We start from the raw sequence: 23,000 nt of genomic DNA on the forward strand, positions 1-23,000 counted from the left end.
ATTTCAGTAATTTCTAGAAATCAGATCATCAAAACATAAACTATAGCCAGGTATAGTGTTGCACACTTGCAATCTCCGTGATCCAGGATGCTGAGGCAGGAATACCACAAGTTTGAGGCCAGCCTGCAAAACTTAGTGAGACCTGTTTCAAAACTACAAGGGCTGAGGATGTAGTTCAGTGGTAAAGTGCCTCTGGTTTAGTCCCCAGTATCAAAAAATAAACACACACACACACACACACACACACACACACACACACACACCACAACCTCTATTCCTCACTTTATAGTAAACCTGAAATGCAGATGCATTTTTACAGTCATAGACAAAGACAAGCTAATTACTGAATCTAATAAACCTGCTTCCTCTACCCTGATGTCCAACACATTTCAATCAACTTTCAGAAGTGGCTGGGCCAGGTAAACACCCTGGGACTCGCCCCCATCAACTTTTAGACAAATAAATCATTCATGGATCATAAGTTCTGCAGCATTCTTGATTCAGGCAAATCAAGTCATAATTCTGAAAACACTTTGCTTAACAATAAGGACTAGGAAATAAAGTGTTTAATTTTAAAATGTACTGTTCTCAAAGCTCTAGGTAAACTTCAACTAAACAGACTTGAGCCCTTATGCTTGCTTCAATTCAGAAGTGCCAAAACAGGGAATTAGTGTTTGAGCCAGCAGGTTTCTGCTAGCTGTTTTCAACTCAAATTCCTACCCCCTGCCCCATCTACCCACTTTCCTTAAACCTGATTTAACTCTGTCAATCACATTTTTCACCATCCTCACTACCAAACTTTAAAAAAAAATTTTATATATCGATGAACCTTTTATTTTATTCATTTATTTATATGCGGTGCTGAGAATTGAACCCAGTGCCTCACACATGTCAGGCATACGCTCTGCCACTGAGCCACAACCCCAGCCCCCCAAACTTATTTTTGATCACTATTTCAAAACAAAAGAGTCAATGGAATAGGAGAATATACCAACCAACAAAGGCAAAGGCTGAGATTAAGAAAAAAGGAAAACAGTCACTGAAAAACGTAAGGCAGAATCTCAAACACTGTTGAAACTGCCTTATAAAACCATTAGTATATTAAAACAGTCCTGCCTCTGTAATGAAATCTACCTAGGTTTGTTTCTGAAAAAGACCACAGGCTGCAATTTCATTGATGGCTTATACTCACACTCACTGAAATTAACAAGATCCACCTCGCTCCATGGTAAGTGGGAAAGATGTAAATATGAATCTTTCATTCTAGGCTCTTCTGCTAGTTTTTCTTAATCTATCAATTTGTTAAAGGGTGGGCTTTTCCTCCTGCTTCAAGGTTAACTCCTCTTTGTTCGAATTGAAAGTGGGGATTCTGAGCTCTGTGTCAGACTACATAGATTTGAATCCTCTCTGGACCACTCAACAGTTGGGTCACTTTAGAATACTGGACCTTTCTCTGTGCCTCTTTCCTAACCTGGAAACTGGAGATAACAGTATTTCCCATGAAGTCACTGTGAAATTATTTATGAGTCAATTATCATATTGCCTAGCACACAGAGGTGTCCAATAACTTAATCTGTTATCATCTTAGTGCCAAATTCTTCCTAAACACGGAAAGGTTAACCTGGCTTAAAGAAAAAGTGAACAAGATATATATATATATAAAACTCCCTATAATTGTTTTCAGTCAGAACGAAGGATATGCTAAAAAAAAAAAAAAAGCATCTGTTCTGTAGTCACAGACTCCTTTCTCATGCAGCTTTGTTAAGTGTAAGTCATCTTGAATAAAAATAAATATTAAGAAAAATGATGCATTTGGCTTACAATGCTTCCATAGCCCTAAAAAAAGACTGGGAGTTCTCCTGTTGCTGTTGGTTTCCCAGCAATGTTTGGGTTTTTTTTTTTTTCCCCCATACCGAAGATTAGAACCCAGGGCCTCATGCATGCAAGGCAAGCACTCTACCAACTGATCTATATCCCCAGACCTCCCAGCAATGTTTTTAATGACCCAAGTTAATAAGTGATATTTTTAAATGGCCCTTATTATGTTTAATGCAGAGAGACTGATGTGAGTTGTGCAGTTATCCTCCTACCTGTGGGCTTCCACATGTCCCAAGAGATTTTCCACATATCTAAAGTCAGACTGTTCTTTGCTTAACATTCATTCAAGAGATGAGAAGCTTGTCTTGTTTTTATGCTTGACTTTTAAAAATAATCTTATCAGTCTAACCCAAGATCAACTTCATCCCTCATCTACAAAAGTGCTTTATCTTTCCAAGACACTCTTGAAAAATAACTGATGGTTCTCTCTACTTAATGAAGATACAGAATATCAGTCTGGCTCTTCTTACTATTTTGTTTCTCAACACATCCTTTGCAGAGTAAAAACCTGTAATACCATTAATACCTAATACTCACTTCACACCTGGATAGTTTCTTTGACCTTTTGTTCAAATCTTTGACTCTTCAAACCTTTCTTACTGCAATGATTTTAATATGAATCACAATTATAAACATGAAACTGATTCTCAATTTTACTTCATTTTTTTCATTGTTTTCAAATATGCAAAATGATGTGTTTGATAAAAATAACCAATTTTCCATCTTTGCAAACATAACTGAAAAATTGTACTTATGAGAAAGGAATACATATTTTATGCACTTCTGTATATGGAATGCAATACTACACAGTAAAGAAAAAATATTAAAAACCAAAATTCATTTACATCATCTATCTTTTCCTCAAACATTCCTACTGATTACTAACGAACAACAAAAAATCATAAAGTACAATATACTTCTTCCTAATAACCAGAACCAGGAGAATACGATCGCAACCATTTCTGGGAGGAAAAGTTCAAGACAAATAATTTTAAAAGGGAAAAAAAATGTACAATTAATATGCTGTCAGTAACCTAAAAGCTTACATTACCTCTTCGGGATCAGTCTCAAACTCTACATTTAAGAGCATAAACATATTTACTGTCCTATAAATTTTTCCCCCTACAAACTCAATTATCCCCACCATTGACAAAAGAACAATCTTCTTTTAAAAGTTCCTACAAAGTATGAACAGAAACTTTTTTAACTTTTATAATAATGAACGAAACAATATCAAAATATTATGAAACACCAGTATCCCATCCTCTGCCCTTACAAAGAAAAGGTAACACGATAAGAAACTGAGGAGGCAAATTCTCAAATAAAAAATATAAAGGATTCATGGGATAAATAGCTGAAAGGAATAAAAATTTAGTAACAGGCTAAAAGCAATAGAAATTCTAATCTACACTCACAACTCTTACCCTTGACAGCACAGAACAGAATACCTTGTCTTACACATTTTGAAATTGCAATTTTAAAACGCTAAATCCAAAGACAAAGCCACCCAGGGGAAAATAACAATTGCGCAACAGATCAACAGCTCCAACTTGTCCCTTGGCCTCAGCGCGGCGAGGTTTGCACGCTATAAAGCAGGAAAGGGCCAACTGAGGGCCGCCGTGACAGCCAACCGGCCACTGTCACTGAGGCCAAGGCCACGAATGCTAGGATCGACACAGAGAGGCACCGCGCCCCGAACAAGAAATCCTGGTCACTGCCCACTTAAACCTCACAGTCCGCGGACTGGCCCTCACGTTCTGCTGCGGTGCAAGGGGCCAACCCTGAGTTCCAGCCCAAACCTCTCCCCTGACCCAAAAGAGCGCGCAGAAACGCGCGCGGCACCCCTCCCGGCCGTCGGCCGCACGTCGAGGGATTCCAGCGCGCAGGGCACTCCGTGACTCCCCCCCACCTCCGGGGATTGGGTTTTCTAGATCAGAGCTTCCAACGCGTGATCCCGTGGATCCACTGGTTAGGTTACTTGGCAAAGTAGCGCCCACAGACGGCCCAGCGGGGTGAGTGCGCGGTGCCACAGCCCGTACCCGCCTCAGTGGTGGGGGCCGGGGGTGGAGGGACGCGGCGGGAGAGGAGGGGCTCCGGGCCTAGGCCAGCAGGAGACCTCAGCTCCCCCGAGAGCGGCCCCGTGACTAGGCACATTTTTGCCGGCTCCGAGTCTGGGGAGCCGCGCAGCCCCGGAAAGGGCCGGGCCGCGCCGGCTCAGACTGCCAGCATCCGCCCCCTCCTGCCCCGCAGCCTCTTGGGCTGCCCAAACTCGAGGACCAGGCCAGGGTTCGGGGTCCCAGCTTCGAGGGCCAGGGAGCGGACATAGACGCTTCCTCTCCCCACACACGCTGGCACAGCCCCCGAACCTCTCCCCACACTTCCACCCCGCCATCCTCAGGGGCCGCAGGTACGTTGACGGTCTGACCGTCTGGCGACGTCCCCACACCCTTCACTGCCTCAAGGGTCGCGCATCGGCTCCAGTGTCCGGCCGCTGCAGTCCAGGCTCTGGCTGTCCCTCCCAAGCCGTGGTTCCCTCGCGCCCCAGCCCCAGTCCCGACACCAACGTGGAGCCCTGGGGCCAGGGAGCACCTGCTGGGACGGCAGTCCTGGCGGCGGCAACTCCATGTCCATCATGCTGAGCTGGAGACTGCGTTGGGGCTCCTCGACGGCGACCCTGTCCCGGCTGCCAAAGCGCGGCGCGGACAGGGCAGCACTGGCGGCAGCGGCAGCTCCTGGGGCCCCCGGCACTCCCCGTTCGGCTACTCGTCCCGAGTTGCCGGCCAGCCCTCTGGCCCGCTCCGCCTCCCGCCCCCTGAGGGCGGGGCAAGATCCCGGGCCCTTCCTTCCCCGGCGGCCCGGCTGCCGAAAATCCCCCACCCCCGCCCCGGCTGACGCAAGAAGCTCGGTGTCCGGGGGCGCGAAGGGGCGGCGGGCTGGGGTCCTTTGGAGCGGCCTGAGGAGAGGTAGTGTTCGACCCCGGGTCCCCGCGCTCAATTTGCCCTTCCCCGCATAGAAGGGCGGCCCTCTTGCCCGAGAGATTAAGAGTTGTTTGACCAAGGTGGCTTGGGCTCTGGCATGAAACAGTTTAAACAGTTGGAACAAACACGCCCGGAGCCCCTGTAAAGGCGCCGGTATCGGAGCTGCGCCTCGCTGATTTGGAGTTGCAGAACCTTGCCCGTTTTATCTCACCCCACCGCCCAAATGTGGCGCCAGCCTAGAGGCGGGGGCCGAGGATTTGGACCGCGGCGGTGCGTACCGCCAACTGCCCTCTGGCCCTCGGTCCCCTCCGGAGCTGGAGCCAGAGCCCTGCCCTGGGGAGGTGTGGGCCACGCTGCGAGCTCGTGCTCGAGTCACCCTGAACGCCCTGGATTTACTCCCTTGCGCTCGCACTCTCTGAGTTCTGGTCGCCGAGGGCAAAGGAAGGGTGTTTGGGTGGGTTGGGGTTGCCACCAAGAGCTGAGCGGGAACGCGAAGACCTTTCTCTTCCCTCCAAAGCACGCACAAACCACAGATGGCGTTCTTCAACAGGACAACACGCCAAAATTTTAGAAATTTTCAAGTACTCGCGATATAGTTAAAAAAATATAAAGTTATAAAATGATTGAGGGGCTGGGGTTGTAGCTCAGTGGCAGAGTGCTTGCCTAGCATGGGTGAGGAACTGGGTGGAAGCTTTAACATCACATAAAATAAAGGCATGCTGTTCACCTACAACTACATTTTTTTAAAAAAAATGATTGATATAGTATAGACCTGTTTTGTAAAAACCTGTGCCTAGGGATGAAGAATGGTAACTTATGTATAAATAGTTGTAAAATAATGAATTATTTTTCTTTCTCTTTGCTTTAAATGTCTTTTTCTACTGTGAATCTGTATTACGTCTTTACATTTAAAACATTTAAAATTAATCATTACCTACAGATAACAAAGTATTTGAAAACAAGAATAGTGTGAACTCCTACAAGTTTTAAAAGAGGCTAGATGGTTTGGGCTTTTTTCTCTTACACATCAACACACGAACTCTGGAGCAAGCCTACTTTGCAGTTTCTAGCTTCTCAGAATTATTTAAAACCAGGTGAAGCAGATAGTACCAACAGAGGTTTTACTATTTCATTCAAAAACCTGACTGTAGCAGATCAACGCCTGCCCTGCGCCCGCCCCGCCCCCTAGTTCCCCCCCCAAAAAAAAAAGAACCCTGCAAGAGCTTACTTTCCCTTGGTTGCATAATTTGACACACTCAGCAATTACATGTAGGTTACATGTTCAAATATTCTTTTAGATAAGTGAAGTGTAATTACTTGTAATTGAAGCAGGCTTCTCCAACTTGAATTAAACCTCAGCTGTTGGGTTAAAAATCCTGCAAAATGATCCCCACAATGAAAACAAGTTTGGGAGAAATTATTTACAAAAACCTCATACGAAGATGGCAGACATCGTAGTAAAATTTTGGGGTCAAAGGAAACAACAGTACATTGTTAACCATTCAGGTCACTTATTAAAACTACTACATCAGAGATGGTGGACAGCTAACCAGGAGGTAGGAGATGCTCAGTGGCTATCCTGAAGGCATTCGTAAAGTCTTTGGTACTTCCTTGTTAAGCAACATTTCCACTGAGTTTAGACTGAATGAAATAACCATTACCTTTACAAAACTACAATTTGCTGGGAGTATATTATTTCAGGCACCTGAAGAGTACATATTTTCAAAAGGAGGAGAGGAATATGATAAGTTTGAACATGCCAAAGAAAAAAATAAAACACGAAAATCTGTTTGACATTGAATGGTGGTTCAGCTCTAGAAAAGGAAATCTGAGTCTCAGACCACCATGCCAAGGAGGTTCCCAGTCTTTGAAAATATTGAAATACAGTTGTCCTCTTGTCTCCTCAAAGAAGGCCAAGGAGAACCCCAGCCCTCCTTGCCCTCTAAACTTGCACTCTGTGCTATGGGGGCACAGATAACTACATGTTGAGAAGCACCAGGGGAGCAAGAAAAAAGAGGTTCTTTTATTTCTTTCCTTTTCTGGTGTCCATGAGAGCCAATATACTGCCAAGCTCTTAATTACATGAGTGTGCGCATGTGTGTGTGTGTGTGTGTGTGTGTGTGTGTGTGTGTGTGGTGTTGGGATCCAACCCAGAACCTCTGCATGCTAAGCAAGCATTCTACCACTGAGCTACACCCCTAGTCCTACTATTTTTCCCCCAATTGGTATCACATTCTACTGATCCCTGTAAATTTTCATTAATTCTTTACTGTCTTTGAAAAGACAGACAGCTCTCCACACATGCTTGAGAAGTGTCAGAACTGTGATACCTTGCCCCCAAATCTCACAAAAGGTAAGCATCAAGAAGGAAGCCTTCTGAGTGCACAAAGTTTGGATAACGGTGATGCAGTGACCCATTGTTCCACCTGCTTCTCTTGCTCTCATCTTGTCAAGTTCCGAGACCCAAGAAAGAACCAAGGCTGCTGCTTCTATCATTCCTCCTCAGTTATACCCCTTGTTGGAACCAAAAAATATTCATACTCTCTTGGAGTTATAATTGAAATTTTACTTCATACAGCATATTGGAAGTAAATTTCCAAAAATGATACCCCAAAAAACGACCCCTCCCAATATTGAAGCACATGAGTAGTACCCCTACGTTGAATCAAGGATGGCCCTGGGGTTTGCTTTAAGTTATTGGAGGCCAGGAGTTCCACTATGCCAGGTCCCAGCCTAAGCCTGAATAAAGCCTGACAGCTTTCAATTTTATACTCTTGGAATTTAGTCATCATGTTAGAAATCTGACTACCTTTATGAAGGAGAAGCCACACAGGATGAAACTCCCAGTGGAGAGAGAGGCTATGTGAACGCAAGGACCTGATATTTGAATGTCTTGGACTTTCTTTTTTTCATATATATATATATATATATATATAGTAGTTGGACACCATACCTTTATTTTACTTATTTTTATGTGGTGCTGAGGATTGAACCCAACACCTTGCACGTGCTAGGTGAGCGCTCTACTGCTGACCCACAACCCCACACACACACCCCCCCCACACTCCCTGCATCTTGGACTTTCTAGCCCACCTAGTCGGGAAACAGAACTCCAGCCCTGCTAATGTCAGACTGCAACCACTTATGAGAAACTGCAAGCAGTGGAAGACTGGCTGAGCCCAATCTACCCAAAGAACTGTGCAGGAGTATAATAAATTGTTTCGAGATGGCTTACTTCATAGCATTAGAAAACAAAAGTAGTAAATATTGAATAGAAAAGCAGGATGTCTCCAGCCTGCTTTATATTTGTTAAGCATTCTGTGAGCATGTTTAAAGATGATTTAATAACATCTCAGGTCAGTAGAAAAGAATTGACTTCCCTGGCAATGAGGATGTTGTCTTTCCCATAATACATACTTTTTGCTACATACAAAGCAAATGACCTCATCACACCACACATCAGTTTTATACCATTAGATAGGTGATGGTGAGATATTCTCCTTATTAAAATACACTTAAAGAATACAGACATTCCACCAATTAAGTAGATTTTTTATATAAATGCATATTAAGGTTCTGACCCTGATATGACTTCATTTACACCAGTTATATAACATTCTTGCTGACTATCTGCTGAGGGAATTTGAACTTCAGGAGAAAACTGCCCATTGAATAAACTGAACTCCAGTATAGTAGAGTCCAAAGTAATTTATGTGTAAACTTTGCACACCTCACTATGCAAACTATAGCTATAAAGAGCTGCATATCTACAAAGCCAGTTTTAACTGGTGTAGTTTCCTGTTCATAATAGAAACAGTGCCCTTCAGGAACTGCAATGCAGTGAGTAAAGGAAAAAAGAAATGGAGGTTTAAAAGAGTTATTTTGAATTATGTGTGTTGATATAATATAAATATTTTTGCATAAGAAAAATGCTGTCTGTACCCCCAAGTGGTAATAAAAAATATAAATATTTTTGCATAAGAAAAATGCTGTCTGTACCACAAGTGGTAATTATTTATTAATCTAATTAGTTATAAATTGATAATTTTTTGCCTGTCTGTATTTTACTAAATAAACATGTATTATTTTAAACATCACCAGCAGCAGCAGCATCATGGAGATAAGGTGCAGGGGTGGGAAAGGAATACTTGTCTTTCCCCCCAAACCACTGGATCTATTTTATTTTCAAATTGAATTTCATTCACATGCTTTGCAGATCTTTCCATCTTGTATTTATTAGAGTGGAGCCTAGAGATTTCATCCACACCTTTAATTTTAGTTATGTTAAGGGTATGAAAATTCTTTCCTCTTCCAATTTACTGCCATTATATGCAAAGTTTCACTCAGAATAGGAGTTCCCAGACAAAGAAGAAATTTTATGAGTAGAAACTAAGAACTGCAGCTTCATAATTATATGCAAAGTTTTCCATATATAACACTGCCATTATAGGGAGAATAAACAAAACAGAAAAATGCTTGGGTATAGAACTATGTCTGTAAGGTTGATTTGTGAATATTAGTGTTGGGAGTAGAATATTAAATATTTTTCACTTTCATCTTTGTATTTTTCTTAATTGTTTAAATCTTTTACAGAAAGTACTTTTAAATTAGTGGGAAAAGGGACTGGAGTGTGGCTCAATTGTGAATCCACACACTTTTCTAGCATGTGTGAAGATCTACATTCAATCCTCAGCACTCCCCCCTTCCTCGCACATAAAAGAATTAAGGGGAAGAAAAACTTCATTTGGAACAAACAAAAAGCAGAATGCAATGAATGGGATCCTAATTAGAATGAGATATATCCCATGCTTGTATAAATAGATCAAAATAGATTCTACTGTCATGTAGAAAGAACCAACTAAATTTAATTGGTTCTAAAAAAACATTAAAAATAAATAAATTCTAAAAAAAATTGCAATGAACAAAAGAGCAGAACAGGGCTGGGGTTGTGGCTCAGTGGTAGAGTGCTTGCCTTGCAGATGTGAGGCACTGGGTTTAACTCTCAGCACTGCATATAAATAAATGATTAAAATAAATGTCCATCAACAACTAAAAAAAGTTTAAAAAACAAAAAAGAGCAAAACATCCTCATAAACCAGCCTTGCAGACAAAGTTTATAACATGCTTGGAGGCTGAGAAGTGAAAAGAGAAATAAGATTCACCAAGATATTTATCATCTACAATTAATTTTTTTTATTTCCATGGACTTTTGATTTGCCCTTTGAATAATGTTAGAATCAAAAGGAAACTTAAGATTTCTGACCCAGATATGGCAAGTAATTTTTGTTTGGATTGATAACTCTGATCTATAGGTAGTAGCTGCCTATGAGGCTTTGCTGAGAAGTATTCAGAAGCAGTTTCCCAATTTGGTAGAAAATGTCAATGTTTGAATAACAATGTCTACCATGGGCACAGAGTTACAGGATTGTACGGGATTGGTGGCACTTATCGGGTATTTTTACTCCCTACTCTAATCTAAGCTACTATTTCTTAATTTGAGGGAACTGAGAGGTCAAGTGGTTACCAATGGTAACAGAACTAGCTATTGCTGGAACCAGAAGTAGAATAATGTTTCCTGACTCCTAGTTTTACATTCTTCTCACACAACAAATTGAATTGGACTTTTGCAGACAAATCTGATATCGAGACATACCTAAAGTGTAAATTGGCACATTGGTTTTGAAAGGGATTAATAATCCAAGTTATTAACAATAATTATTATTTTTGTATATATTTCATATTCCCTGCAAATCAAAGTGATGTAATTTGGTCCAATATTATAAATCAGATAGTGACAAAACAATAAAATGGCTTGCTTAAAGCTCAAGAAAATTATTATCTGAAAATCACTGGATCCAAAGCCCAGGCTTAGTCCATTCCATGTCAGGTATCATTAGATAGTCTCTTGGCTTGTGCTGTATTTGCAGAGAGTACTTGTAGCAAAGCTCCCTAAAGATTACATTTTTCCACATTCTGTTTAATTAATTCCCTGTGGACAGAATGATAATGTATTTTTCACTAGAGAGAAAACTTGCAAACAAATACAGGAACAGGATTTCTGAATTTAAAAACTTCCAAATGAATGCTGGGAGGGTTGTTTGCAACCTGAGCCCCTTCACTTAATGGCAAGGATTCTATTTTTATCTTTTAATGAAAAGGTCTAATAATAAGGCATACAATATACTGACAAGACTATAAGCTATTGCAACCCTTGCAATTCTTCCAATAGATTAAATTCCTCTAGTTGTGTGCATCTAAAAAGCCTAACCTACAGGTTAACTTTAACGTCAGTTTAGAGTTATCCCTCACTTCAGGGAGGACTCAGGCAACTATTCATCACATTTTCTTTCTCCTGATGAAAGATAGAATATTTCAATTTCAGGAGTTCATAAACTTTAAAAATTTGTATTGAATAATATATTGATTTACTTGCCTTTTTTTCTGCTAACACTTATTATATGCTTACTCTGTATCCCAACCTTAATTTTCAGATTTTTACTTCTCTATGACATATTAGGTCTTTGAATAGCAACAACAACCGAAACAAATACAACAAATATTTGCATAAGTTTGTTCATTTAATTGTTTCAGAAAACCAAAGGTCCAGGTACATTATTACCCCCACCTTAGAAATGAGAAAACTGAGGTCCAAATATACTAGATAATTTATCTATGGGCAAGCCAATGATAAGTAGCTGAACAGTCACTGACTTTAAAGTTCTTAAAAATGTGCCATGTCTAAGGTATGTTTCCAAAAAATACAAGGTTAATTAGAATATTTGGGCAGAAGTATTTAAAATAGTGCCTCCCCCCCAAATCCAGACATTTTATTATTCATTTAAAAAAAACAATAGTTGAATACTTAGGGGCACTATGTTGGAGATTCAATGAAGACCAAGTTGAGTTAAATACACATTCTGTTTTCAAGGTCCTTACAGTCCAGTAATAAAACATCATAATGGACTATCTTAAGGAAGTAACAAAGATGAAGACAGTTGATCTATTCAGCATATTGGCAGAGGACTAGAGTTTTCTCTTTTTAAGCTTTTATGCAAAATTGACACAATTTTCTTTTTCTTTTATTACTTTTTCTTATATTTCTTTCTTTCTTTTTGGTGCTGGGGATTGAAACCAGTGCTTCACACTTACTAGGCAATTTTTCTTTAAGGAAACAGAAAAAAATCTCAGATTTTTTGAGGTATAAGTGACATACAATAAATGACACATATTTAAAGTATAGAGTTTCATAAATTCACATACACACATTCATGAAGCCATCATCAAAATCAAGATAATGCATAAATTCATCATGCCGGAAGTTTGCTTTTGCCTCAATTTTAATTCCGCTTCTAGGAAGAAGAACCTTGGTTTCTATCACCAGACAACTATTGATCAACTTTCTGTAATATGAATTGTTTGATATTCTAATAATGAATGGAATCTTATAATAAAGACTCTTTTATCGGGCTTCTTTCATTCAGCATAATAGAGATTTATCTACATTATTTTATATATATATATATTTATATATATATCTCAATATTTCATTCCTCTTCATTAAATAGTATTACGTTGTGTGAATGAATCAGAACTTGTTTATTCGTGCACTTGTTGATGGACACTTAATTGTTGCCATTTTCTAGCTATTACAAGTAATGCTTTCAACATTCATGCACAGGTCTCTTTTGCACTCTCTCTCTCTCTCTCTCTCTCTCTCTCTCACTCTCTCTGTGTTGGGGGGGGGTACTGGGGATTTAACCCAGGGATGCTGTATCCCCACTCCTTTTATATTTTTTTATTTTTTATTTTGAGTCAGGGTCTTATGGCTGGTCTCAAACTTGTGATCTTCCTGTATCAGCCTCTTGAGTAACTGGAATTACAGGCATGCACCACCCATGTACATATGAACAAACATTTATTTTCTCTTTGAAGTAAATGGCTAGGTCATGTGATAAGCATATGTTTGACTTTATGAGAATTTGCCAGACCCTTTTCTTAAGTTGGTTATAACATTTAACATTCCCATCAACAGTCTATTGGAGTTCAAGATCCTCCCCAACATTTCTAAAACAAGCTGGCATAGTTGTTTCAATTATATATACATACACACACACACATATATCTCCAATATTATACAGATTCTAGTTACATATATACATACATATACACATATACATACAGAATTGTGGCTTTAATTTGCATTTTCCTAATGACTAAGGATGCTGGTTATCTTTTTATGGCACCATGATTTTAATGTATAATGTAATATTTTCTATACATTGTCTGAGAGGAGAAGTTGTATCTCTACAATAAGCTTGACTGTTAACAACTTTGCTATTAGATAATCAAAGAGGAATTATGGTAAGAAAATATCATTAGCTAATGGTAAGATGACAAAATATTCAGAAAATATAAAATATGCAGCTTCATGAAAATTTGAGTTCTTAAAAACAGAAAGTATAAAATACTAAGTTTTTATTTTCAACTGGTATCTCAGAATTTCCTCTGCAGCTGGGGAGTGTAATTCAGTGGTATAGCATGTGCTAGCATGTTCCGAGTCTTAGGTTCAATCCTTAGCAAGAAAAAAATAAAAAGAATTTCCTCTGCTACCATGCACTGATGGACCCATTCATGTTTCCCAGACTGCACTGAGAAGCAAAAGCCATTACCTGTTTCTTTTTCTTCCTCAATTGTTCTTCCTTTGAAATCCTAGTTGTTACTATAAACATTTTAAATTAAATTGTCCAAAATCATCTATAAATACCCTGATGAGTTCATTGCAGTAGGTGTTTTGTGACAATACTGATTCATAAGGTAGAAGAAATTTGGTTTTGGTTTTTGTTTTGTTTCACTAAAGACTTTTCCATAAAGGAACATTATAGAAATAGTTCTTGCTGAAGCTTAAATCCTATAGCCTCCTGGAGTTAAGTACTGCATTGGCAGCAGCAGTAAATATGTCTTTTCAATTGCTTATTCCAATTGGAAGGTCAGATAATACCAACACTTGATCTTATTATCAATTCATTTTTTTAAAAAATTTTGTGTACTATGTGAAGTGTCTCTTGTGAAATGAGTTTATTGAGCACAGACTATATACAAAGCTCTACTTCCAGATACTTTATATATGTCATTACCAATCTTTACAATAACCATTTTATAGGTGATAAAGTCTAGTTCACTGACTCAGGAACTTGGCCAAAGTTACATAGCGCCATGATTCAGTAACTTAGCTAAGGTTCCATGGCAGAATGCATGTGAAATCCTGGCTTTAGCTCATTGCAGAAACCTTTGCTCTTTTCACTGGACAAAACTAGGCCACAAAATACCTCCCAATGGTTTGTGAATAATTAAACATTGTAGGAATCATGATCTACACTATAATTTTTGTCACTGATCTCACTTAAGTATATGACATAATTTGAAGGGTGAAGCATAATTTTATGCTATTGGGATATAATAAAGCTATATAAACTATGCTATAATTTTCACATTTAATTTAAGATATCCATATGTTTATTTTTCTTTACCTTTTCTGCAAATGGCATCTTTGTATTTTTTGTGGTTGTAAGTGGTTCTAAGCATAGTAAGGGGAGATCTACCAGAGACCAGAGAAAATTATATTAGAAAAGCTTGAGGCAAATGCTTTCTTTTTTCCACCTTGCTGCTTACCATTAACCCTCTACCATTGACTGAATCTGTAAATGCATAAAGGAGAAATTATAAGGGCCCCAAGAAGCATATGACCTATATATTATTGCTAGTAGTTCATGGGTGAACTTAAAGAATATTACTCTTAAGGAACATGATTCAAATTTTATGGTCTGATTCCATGGTCCAAGGTTTTCATAGTTAACTGCCAATCAGTACTAGATTGAATCATGGGACCTTACTCAAATTATTATTATTATTATTTTACTATAGATCACCTTCATAATTTAAAAAAGTTGTACCCTTCTCTAAGAGAGTTATGCATTCTTCATTCACTGAAGAGTGAATACCTTGCTTCCCAGAGGCTTAAATAGAAGAGAGTGTATCATGAGGACAGCTACAATAATATGTCTGAAAGTAGAAAGGCAAGATAACTTTTTAAAAAAATAATTAATGTAAAAATACTGCGATATCTTTAAAGATAAAAGACTTGAAATGGATAGTCAAAAGACATACAGCAAAGCAGTTCAAACAAAAGGTAAGCTTATAGGAAGGTTTGAAGATGAAAAACCAAAGAAATACAATGAGAAAAAACAGTAACTTCACCTATACATTGATCCTATTAAAGCAAGGAATAAAACTTAGCTACCATTGTCGTCTTGGTTTTCATGATCCTCAGAAAAACAGGTTGTGTTTGCAGAAATACATTGTTTACACTTAGTTTGATTATCTCCAAGAAATTTTCTGTGAAGTAATTGAGTTTTTTTTAATCAAATGACCATCACATACTCCTACCATATTAATACAAATTATAGTTTCTCTAGCCTACATTTTGATAAGTCCTGCTGTGTATTAGTGTATGGGGGTTGTAAGCCTTAGAGATGGGCAGATCTGGGTACAGTTATTTACTAGCTCCAAGTACATCACACAACCTAGGAAAGTTGTTTACTCACTCTTCCTAGTCCAAGGGTCATTGTGAGGCTAACTGGTATAATGTATTTAAAGTTACTTATGAAGATGAGGAGTAATTAGAGCCTTTGAATCAATTATCTGAAAATAAAAACTGTGAATAATGCTGATATAATAATGGGCAATCTACGAATACAAAATATTTAGTTCTTTTTATAAATGCATATTTGACATAATGAAAAGAAATACTGGTCTGAAATTGAGACACTGAGAGATTCTTCAAGATAAAAATAAAGGAGTTGGCTTAGACTTCAGCTTCTTAAGAGCTGGAGACTGTATTCGTCTTCTCAGTCCTATTACTTTTAACTTTATCTATGCAGAGACACTCCATAAACAATAAAGTTTAATTAGTTGACAGAATGATTGCTTGAGTAAATGTGCTGATTTCTAAGGTTTCTTTTAACATCAACACTCTGCTATGAGATGATGGTTGATTGTTTTGTTGTGCTTCATTAAGACATATGTATGAAAATATCAAGTACTGGTTTAGCAAGAGACTTTGGTATTTATATTGAAATGGGGAGGCTGAATATTTCTTCTTGTATATCTTTTTGTTGATAAATATTTTTAACACTCATTTTCTACCTACTGAGGAATTTTCCAACTTGCAGGAACTTGACCAGAAGAAGATCTCTGTAATGTAACTCATGGAATATAAGGCTCCATTTAAAAAATATTTTTAATAATGGCAGTGGAAAACAAGGAATAATTCTTTATGTTTGTAACTAAGGAGGCTTGCTGGCTGAATTCTGTGGTACTACTGCCAATAATTAGCAGACAGCATAAACATTTTCATTTGTTGGAATGCTAATGTCTTAATTTCAAATCTACAAAATACTTAACCCATTAGAGCTAATGACCTCTACAATTCACTTTCAAACTGCTACATAATTCAGAATTATTTTCCTATTCAAACTTTACATAAAATTAAACCCATTCAATATAGACATATAGACAATGTAGACAGGATATGTTATATAAGCTTAGTGACTGACTCTAAGCCTGAGGAAGATCATTTATCTCAGCTTCTTGTCTTTAAGTGTATTTGTCAATGCCAGAACATGATTTTAGGGACCCAGAAGACAGTACATTCTCTGCCTAATAATTTTAATGTTAAAGTTCTTATCTGCTTTTCAATGATTAAATCCCTTAAGGTATATAGCAGACTATTGGCATTGATTTTCTTGAGTGGTAGATTTAGGGTTATGGGACATTACTTCCTACCTTATATATTAGTGTATTACTTGATTATTTAATATGACTTTTTATACATTTAATATTTTAATAATAATACTTACTGTTATGGTTTGGATATGTGGTATCCTTCAAAAGCTCATGTGTGAGACAATGCGAGAAACTTCAGAGGTGAAATGATTAGGTTATAAGAGGTATAACCTAATCAATGGCCTAATCCACTGATTATCTGAAAATAACTGTAGGCAAGAAAGAATGTATCTGGAGGAGGTAGGTCATTGAGGCTGCCTTTGGGGTTTATACTTTGTCCCTGGTGAGTGAAGTGCCATCTCCACCCCCCGCCCCCCTTTCTCTCTCCTTCTTGGTACCAGGTCCTGAGCTGCTTTCCTTTGCCATACTATCTGCCATGATGTTCTGCCTCACTGTGGTCCCTGAGCTAATGGAGTACACTGTCTATGGATTGAGACCACTGAAACTGTGAGCATCAAATAAATTTTTCCTTCTATAAAATTGTTCTTGTCAGATTTTTTTTGTTCACAGTGGTGAAAAGCTAAAATACATATTATTCAAACATTTTAAAAATATAAAAGGTAAGAAAAATTAAGGAAGTGGAGATGCTATCTGGATTTTACCATTACAAATTGTATACATGTATCAAATTATCAAACTGTACCCATAAATATATATAATTACAATAATAATTAATAAATTAAAAAGTCTCTCTCTACACTATTTTCCATTCATAGGTCTCCTCTGTTTTCTTCCCCCAATTCACTATTACTGAGTTCTTGGAGTCATTTCAGACAAATACATATAGAAAATACTAATATATATTCTATTTTTTCCTTTTACACATAAAAGGTACCACATAATATATATTTCTCTAAACCTTGTATTTTTCATTAAAAATATCTTGGAGATTTTTCTATATCAATACGGTACATAGTATATTCTCATTCTCTTCCTATGCAAATTTTTTTAAGGCCACATAATATTCTACTGCATGGATGAATCACTATTTATTTAACTCATTTCATATTAATAAACATTGGGTTGTTTCCACTCTTGATATTGCAAGTAATGCTGCAATGAATAACCTTGTACCTAGGTCAGTTTTTAATTTTTAATTTTATTTTTAACAGATAATAATCACATATATTTATGGGTATAATGTGATATCACAATACTTGTAAACATTGTGGAATTATTTAATCCAGCTGCTTACCAGGGCATTGTATGTGTCAAGTACATTTCATTCGATATATTAATTTAAAAAGGGTTTGTGGGTCAAAGATGGGTACACTTATCAGATTGACAGATCTTGCCAAATTGTCCTGTTAAAGTTTTACCCATTTATAAATTTATAAGATAAACTATCAAACTTTTAAATTTTGGAAAATATAAATGACCACCTTCATATTCATTGTCTATTTTTCTTTTTGTTTTTGGGGTTTTTAAATCTTACATATTTCTGGTAATGCTTTGTATATAAAAGATATTAATATATGTGATATGAGTTGAAAGTACTTTTCCCAGTTTGTCATTTATCTTCTGATTTTTATTATGGTGAAGTTTCTTTTTTCTTTTTCTCTCTTTCTCCTTTGTTATCCCCCACAAGAAAAATTTTCGATTTTGAGTCACAATTATAAGAACTTTCCAGGTTATTAAGAAATTTTCTCGTAGTTTTCTTCTACTAATTTTAGTTATTTAGTTTTTGTATTTAAAGGTATGATGTCTTCGTAATTTAGTATACAGTATAAAGCATACATCCAGTTTTATTCCAGATGGCTACCCAGTTACACCTGTACCATGTCTTTAATAGTCCTCTGTTATACCTGGTAATTTTCAATGTCACTTTTTTAAAATCCTGTATGCATCTGGGTCTACAATTTCATCTGTTTTGTTGATCTCTGTGGACATTTATGGGCCAGTTCTACATTGTTTTAATTACTGAGGCTTTTTTTTTTTTTTGTACTGGAGATTGAACCCAGGAATGCTTTACCATTGAGTCACATCTCAGCCATTTTTATATTTTATTTTGAGACAGAGTCTTGCAAAGTTGCTGAGGGCCTCACTAAATTGCTGAGTCTAGCCTCAAATTTGTGATCTTCCTACCTAAGCCTCTGGAGTTGCTGGAATTATAGGCATGTCCCCTCTTGAGACTTTTTATTGTGTTTTAATATCTGATAGGACTAAGAAGTCCACTTTCTCCCACACAGACATATATATTTCTCTCCTTTTCAGACATTTCCTGGGTATTCTTCCTCTGACCTCAATATATATTTGAGAATTATCAAGTTTAAAAGGAAAATAAATTGATTTTTTTGAAAATTAGGATTGAGGGCTGGGATTGTGGCTAGCACATGTGGGGCCCTGGGTTCGATCTTCAGCACCACATAAAAATAAATAAAACAAAGGTATTGTGTCTGACTACAAAAAAAAATATTTAAAAATTGAGATTGAGTAAAAATATTAAATCAACTTAAAGATGTGATTTTTAATAATTTGAAAATTTCAGACCTGGTATGTCTTTCTGCTCATTCAAAAATTATTTGAATTCTGGGGTGTTTGTTTTAAAGCTTTCTTTTCTTTCTTTCCTTTTTTTTTTTTAAATAAATGTCCTACCTCTTAAGTTTAGGTGGACACAATATCTTTATTTTACATTTATGTGGTGCTGAGGATTGAACCCAGTGCCTCATGTATGCTAGGCAAGCATTCTACCACTGAGCCACAACTCCAGCCCCAGTTTTAAGGTTTTCTACATACAGAGCTGGTACATATTTTGTTCAATTTATTTCTAAGTATTTTCCTTTTTTTTCTTGCTACATTAATAAGGTCCTTCATCTTTTTATCTTCCAGGAGGTTATTGTTTGTATATATGAGATTTATCAGTTTCTTTATATTAATTTTGTATCTTTTTATTTTACTGAATTGTCTTATTATGATAATTTTCCAGTTGAGTCTTGGGTTGAAAAAACATAGTCATATCATCTGTAAATAACAGAAGTATTTTTCTTCCTTTCCCACTTTGTACTTGAAATCTTTTTCTTCTCCTCCTTCTCCTCCTCCTTCTCCCTCCTCCTACTCTTCTTTCTTCTTCTCCTTCACATTGAACCCATGGATTTGTGCATGCTAAGTGTGGCTCTACCACTGAGCTCCACCCCCCAGTTCCATTGAAGTTTTTATCGTGTCTTGTTATGATTTCTAGAACATTCAGTAAAATTTTACTAATAATAGTGACAGTGAGCACTCTTGTCTTATTTCCAACTTCAGTCTGTAGCATTTCTCCATCAAGCAGAACTCTGGCTAAGTGTGTTTTATCATGTTAAAGAAGTATTCATCTGTTCCTGTTTTACTGAGTGCTTGCTATCAGGTCCTTGAAATTATGAACATTTTAAATAAATACCCTCAACAATATTCTATTATTTTGACCTTTCTGTTCTCTGGCCCTTCAATCCCTTGTTCATGTCTCCAACAGCTGGTCCTAACCAGAAACCAGAGGGAAAGGGAGTTCCTAATAGTCAGCTTCCTAGAGCCCAGGGTAGGACAGGGAAGGGTAAAGGAGTAGATCTGGAGGCACAGACAGAATATATCCAGTATAGATGCCAGTAACAGAAAACAAGACAACTTCTCTCTTCATTAATTGAAAACAAAAAGATTGTTATGGGTGGCAAAAGTAATCTTCTTGAAGTTAATGGCATTACTTTTGTTTATTGGGGAGAAAATGAAAGAAAATTATATGATCTTGAACATTTTGCATAGCAACTTGCTGGTATCAGCATTTTTCTGATCTGATGTCAGCAGGCCTAAATGGCATTTCCTGAACCTGAACTCCCTTTTAGGATTGAGCGTCTTGAACATAATTTCCCCTCTATTTATTACCTTATTTTAAAAACCTTTTCACTCTTTCCTCAGACCTAAAAATTATGTTTTAGTGGGATGGATATCACATGGCTCAATTTTCAGCCCAGGTACCAGACACTATATCTTCTGGGAAGGATCCAGCAGAACACACCCACTTCCCTGGCACTTTGGCCAGTCTCCAAGAGTGATCCTTTCAGTCCTACCTCAGATGCCCCCTTGCATCAACACACCTGGTTTTGGGGTTAGTGATTTCACCTGATGTTACCACTTGATGCTTTCCCTGATAGGCTCATTCTTTTTCTGCCAGAAGTTTGGAAACTGTTCCAAACTCCATAGCAATCCTGGCTCTCTATTCGTAGATTACATTTTTGGGAGATATCATGGATTACAGAGAGGTTGGCAGACAAAATACAGAACCCTCAGTTACATTTTAATTTCAGATAAACAACAATATGGTGTTTCCATGTGCCATATAAATCAAATAAGATAAACAAACGGTTGTTTATCTGAAACTTGAAGTTGACGGGTCCTCCTGTATTTTTCTTTGCTAAGTTTGTCAATCCCTGTCATAAAGCACTTCCCAAAATAATCCTCTACTATGCTCCCTGCAGCTACCTCCCTTTCCCCCAACTCCAAAATTTCTCCCCCAGAATTAATTTCAGAAAAGTTTAAAGTTATTTTTTTTTTTAGAGAGAGAGAGTTTTTTTAATATTTATTTTTTAGTTTTTGGCAGACACAACATCTTTATATGTGGTGCTGAGGATCGAACCCGGGCCACACGCATGCCAGGTGAGCACGCTGCCGCTTGAGTCACATCCCCAACCCGCAGAAAAGTTTTAAGATAGCCCAGGAGGGGTGTTAATTCTACTGGTCACAGCTGAGATTCACTTCCAACTGAATTTTAATTTTAACCCCCATTTGCAGAGATTAATTAATCAGATCAGTAAATTTGTTACTTTAGCACTAAGGACATTTCAGTGGTGGCTGAAAACAAGGGTGAATTATTGAAAAAATTAAATGTTGTAAGGTATGTGTAAGGGTGGGGTGGAGGTGGGGATGTTCAGGGTAGCTTAAAGGAATGCATGCAGGAAAAAGAATACTGAAAAAAATATTAACATTTCTGACAGTTTTGCCTTGCTGGAGTCTTGGTATTCTTTGGTGTAGAGCATGACTTGGAGCCTGGATCCCACAGTACAGAAAGCAGAAGAGGCTGTGGAGGGAACAACTGCTAAGCAACCGAGTACTGGAGGCAAAGTAGCCCAGGAGGAGAAGTAAAACCAAGAAATTTTTAAAAATTAGGTGCTTGACGTTTAAGGAAAAAAGTCCAGAGTTAGTCAAGGATGATTGCTTATTGCAGGATTAATATGACAAAACTTCTGAAAAAGGAAGTAAGGGTAGCACGTGGTACCCTGCTGATATGTTTCCTTCCCAAGTACTTCTCCATTCCTAGCTTTTATGCCACCATACATAGCAGAGACAGCAACAACGCTCTCCCTAAAGGCTTTATTTTTTTTAATTTTTTTTTAAAGAGAGAGTGAGAGAGGAGAGAGAGAGAGAGAGAGAGAGAGAGAGAGAGAGAATTTTTTTTTTTAATATTTATTTTTTAGTTCTCGGCGGACACAACATCTTTGTTGGTATGTGGTGCTGAGGATCGAACCTGGGTCGCATGCATGCCAGGCGAGCGCGATACCGCTTGAGCCACATCCCCAGCCCCCTCTCCCTAAAGGCTTTATCTCCATGAAATGAATACACCAGACCACAGCCTTATTTTCTGAGATTGACTCTATGTAACTAGCTCTCCCAATTTCTGTGGCCTGAGAGGATGAGAGTTTGGTCTGTCTTAAGTCAGACCCAATACAATGTTTCCATGTGCCATATAAGTCTATGCCTTAAGACTGACTATTTAGGGGAACCAGCTTAGCAAAACCATTTTAATGGTCATTTTCCTATCCAGAATTTTTGTACCAAGCAGTTTGGGGACTTCAATGCAAGGGTCTGCTGAAACCTGACCTGTTCAGAGAGGCAAAAGAGTTTTTAGCTGCCAGTCCAACAGGGTGGTTAACTTGTTTTGGTTTATCAGGAACTTTCCTAGTTTGAACACTGAAATTCCCATACCCCAGAAAACCCCCCAGTCCCAGGCAAACTAGGATGGCCAGTCACCCTAAAATCAAAGTACCTAGGCTTTGGCACCTGAATATCAGTTTTCTAATCTATAAAATAAGATTGGCTGTATCTATTAGGATTGGCTGACATAGTTTCTAAGGTTACTATCATATCTGTGAGTCTGTGATTTGTTCTCAGGCTCCTGACCTTGCCCACCTACAGCCTATCTCCTGGAGAAAATTCATTTGCTCCAAGTCCTGAGTCCAAGTCCATATAACCTGATAAACTTAATGGGAGAGAGAGGTTGATAGGTTTACAGCTGCATTTCAATAATGGCTCAGGGAGGAAGGATGTGGTCATAGCTAA

General features: G+C 37.9%; 2 protein-coding genes across 17 annotated transcripts in view; one reads left to right on the forward strand and one right to left on the reverse strand.

Moving 5' to 3' along the window:
• Positions 1 to 4,601, reverse strand: part of Nfe2l2 (NFE2 like bZIP transcription factor 2) — a 32,700-nt gene extending 28,099 nt beyond the window's left edge. For 2 of the 7 annotated variants that reach the window (XM_013358300.4, XM_005324636.5), the window contains exon 1: positions 4,468 to 4,601. In XM_013358300.4, coding sequence (XP_013213754.1) covers positions 4,468 to 4,512 — 45 coding nt within the window. In that variant the 5' untranslated portion in view covers positions 4,513 to 4,601. Of the gene's footprint in view, positions 1 to 3,302; positions 3,471 to 3,787; positions 4,053 to 4,467 lie in introns of those variants that run through there. The other 5 variants (XM_021725938.3, XM_013358299.4, XM_013358298.4 and 2 more) reach the window with 5 other exon arrangements.
• Positions 4,050 to 23,000, forward strand: part of LOC144365575 (uncharacterized) — a 32,807-nt gene continuing 13,856 nt past the window's right edge. For 4 of the 10 annotated variants that reach the window (XR_013424169.1, XR_013424172.1, XR_013424171.1 and 1 more), the window contains exons 1-3: positions 4,502 to 4,841; positions 17,039 to 17,144; positions 21,255 to 21,320. Coding sequence is in view for 1 of the 10 variants with exons in the window: in XM_078017649.1 (XP_077873775.1) it covers positions 4,502 to 4,841; positions 17,039 to 17,144 (446 nt within the window). In the remaining 9 variants the exon portion in view is untranslated. Of the gene's footprint in view, positions 4,286 to 4,501; positions 4,842 to 17,038; positions 17,145 to 21,254; positions 21,321 to 23,000 lie in introns of those variants that run through there. The other 6 variants (XR_013424173.1, XM_078017649.1, XR_013424174.1 and 3 more) reach the window with 5 other exon arrangements.

The sequence above is a fragment of the Ictidomys tridecemlineatus genome, chromosome 7 (genome assembly GCF_052094955.1).
Source record: "Ictidomys tridecemlineatus isolate mIctTri1 chromosome 7, mIctTri1.hap1, whole genome shotgun sequence".
Taxonomy (NCBI): domain Eukaryota; kingdom Metazoa; phylum Chordata; class Mammalia; order Rodentia; family Sciuridae; genus Ictidomys; species Ictidomys tridecemlineatus.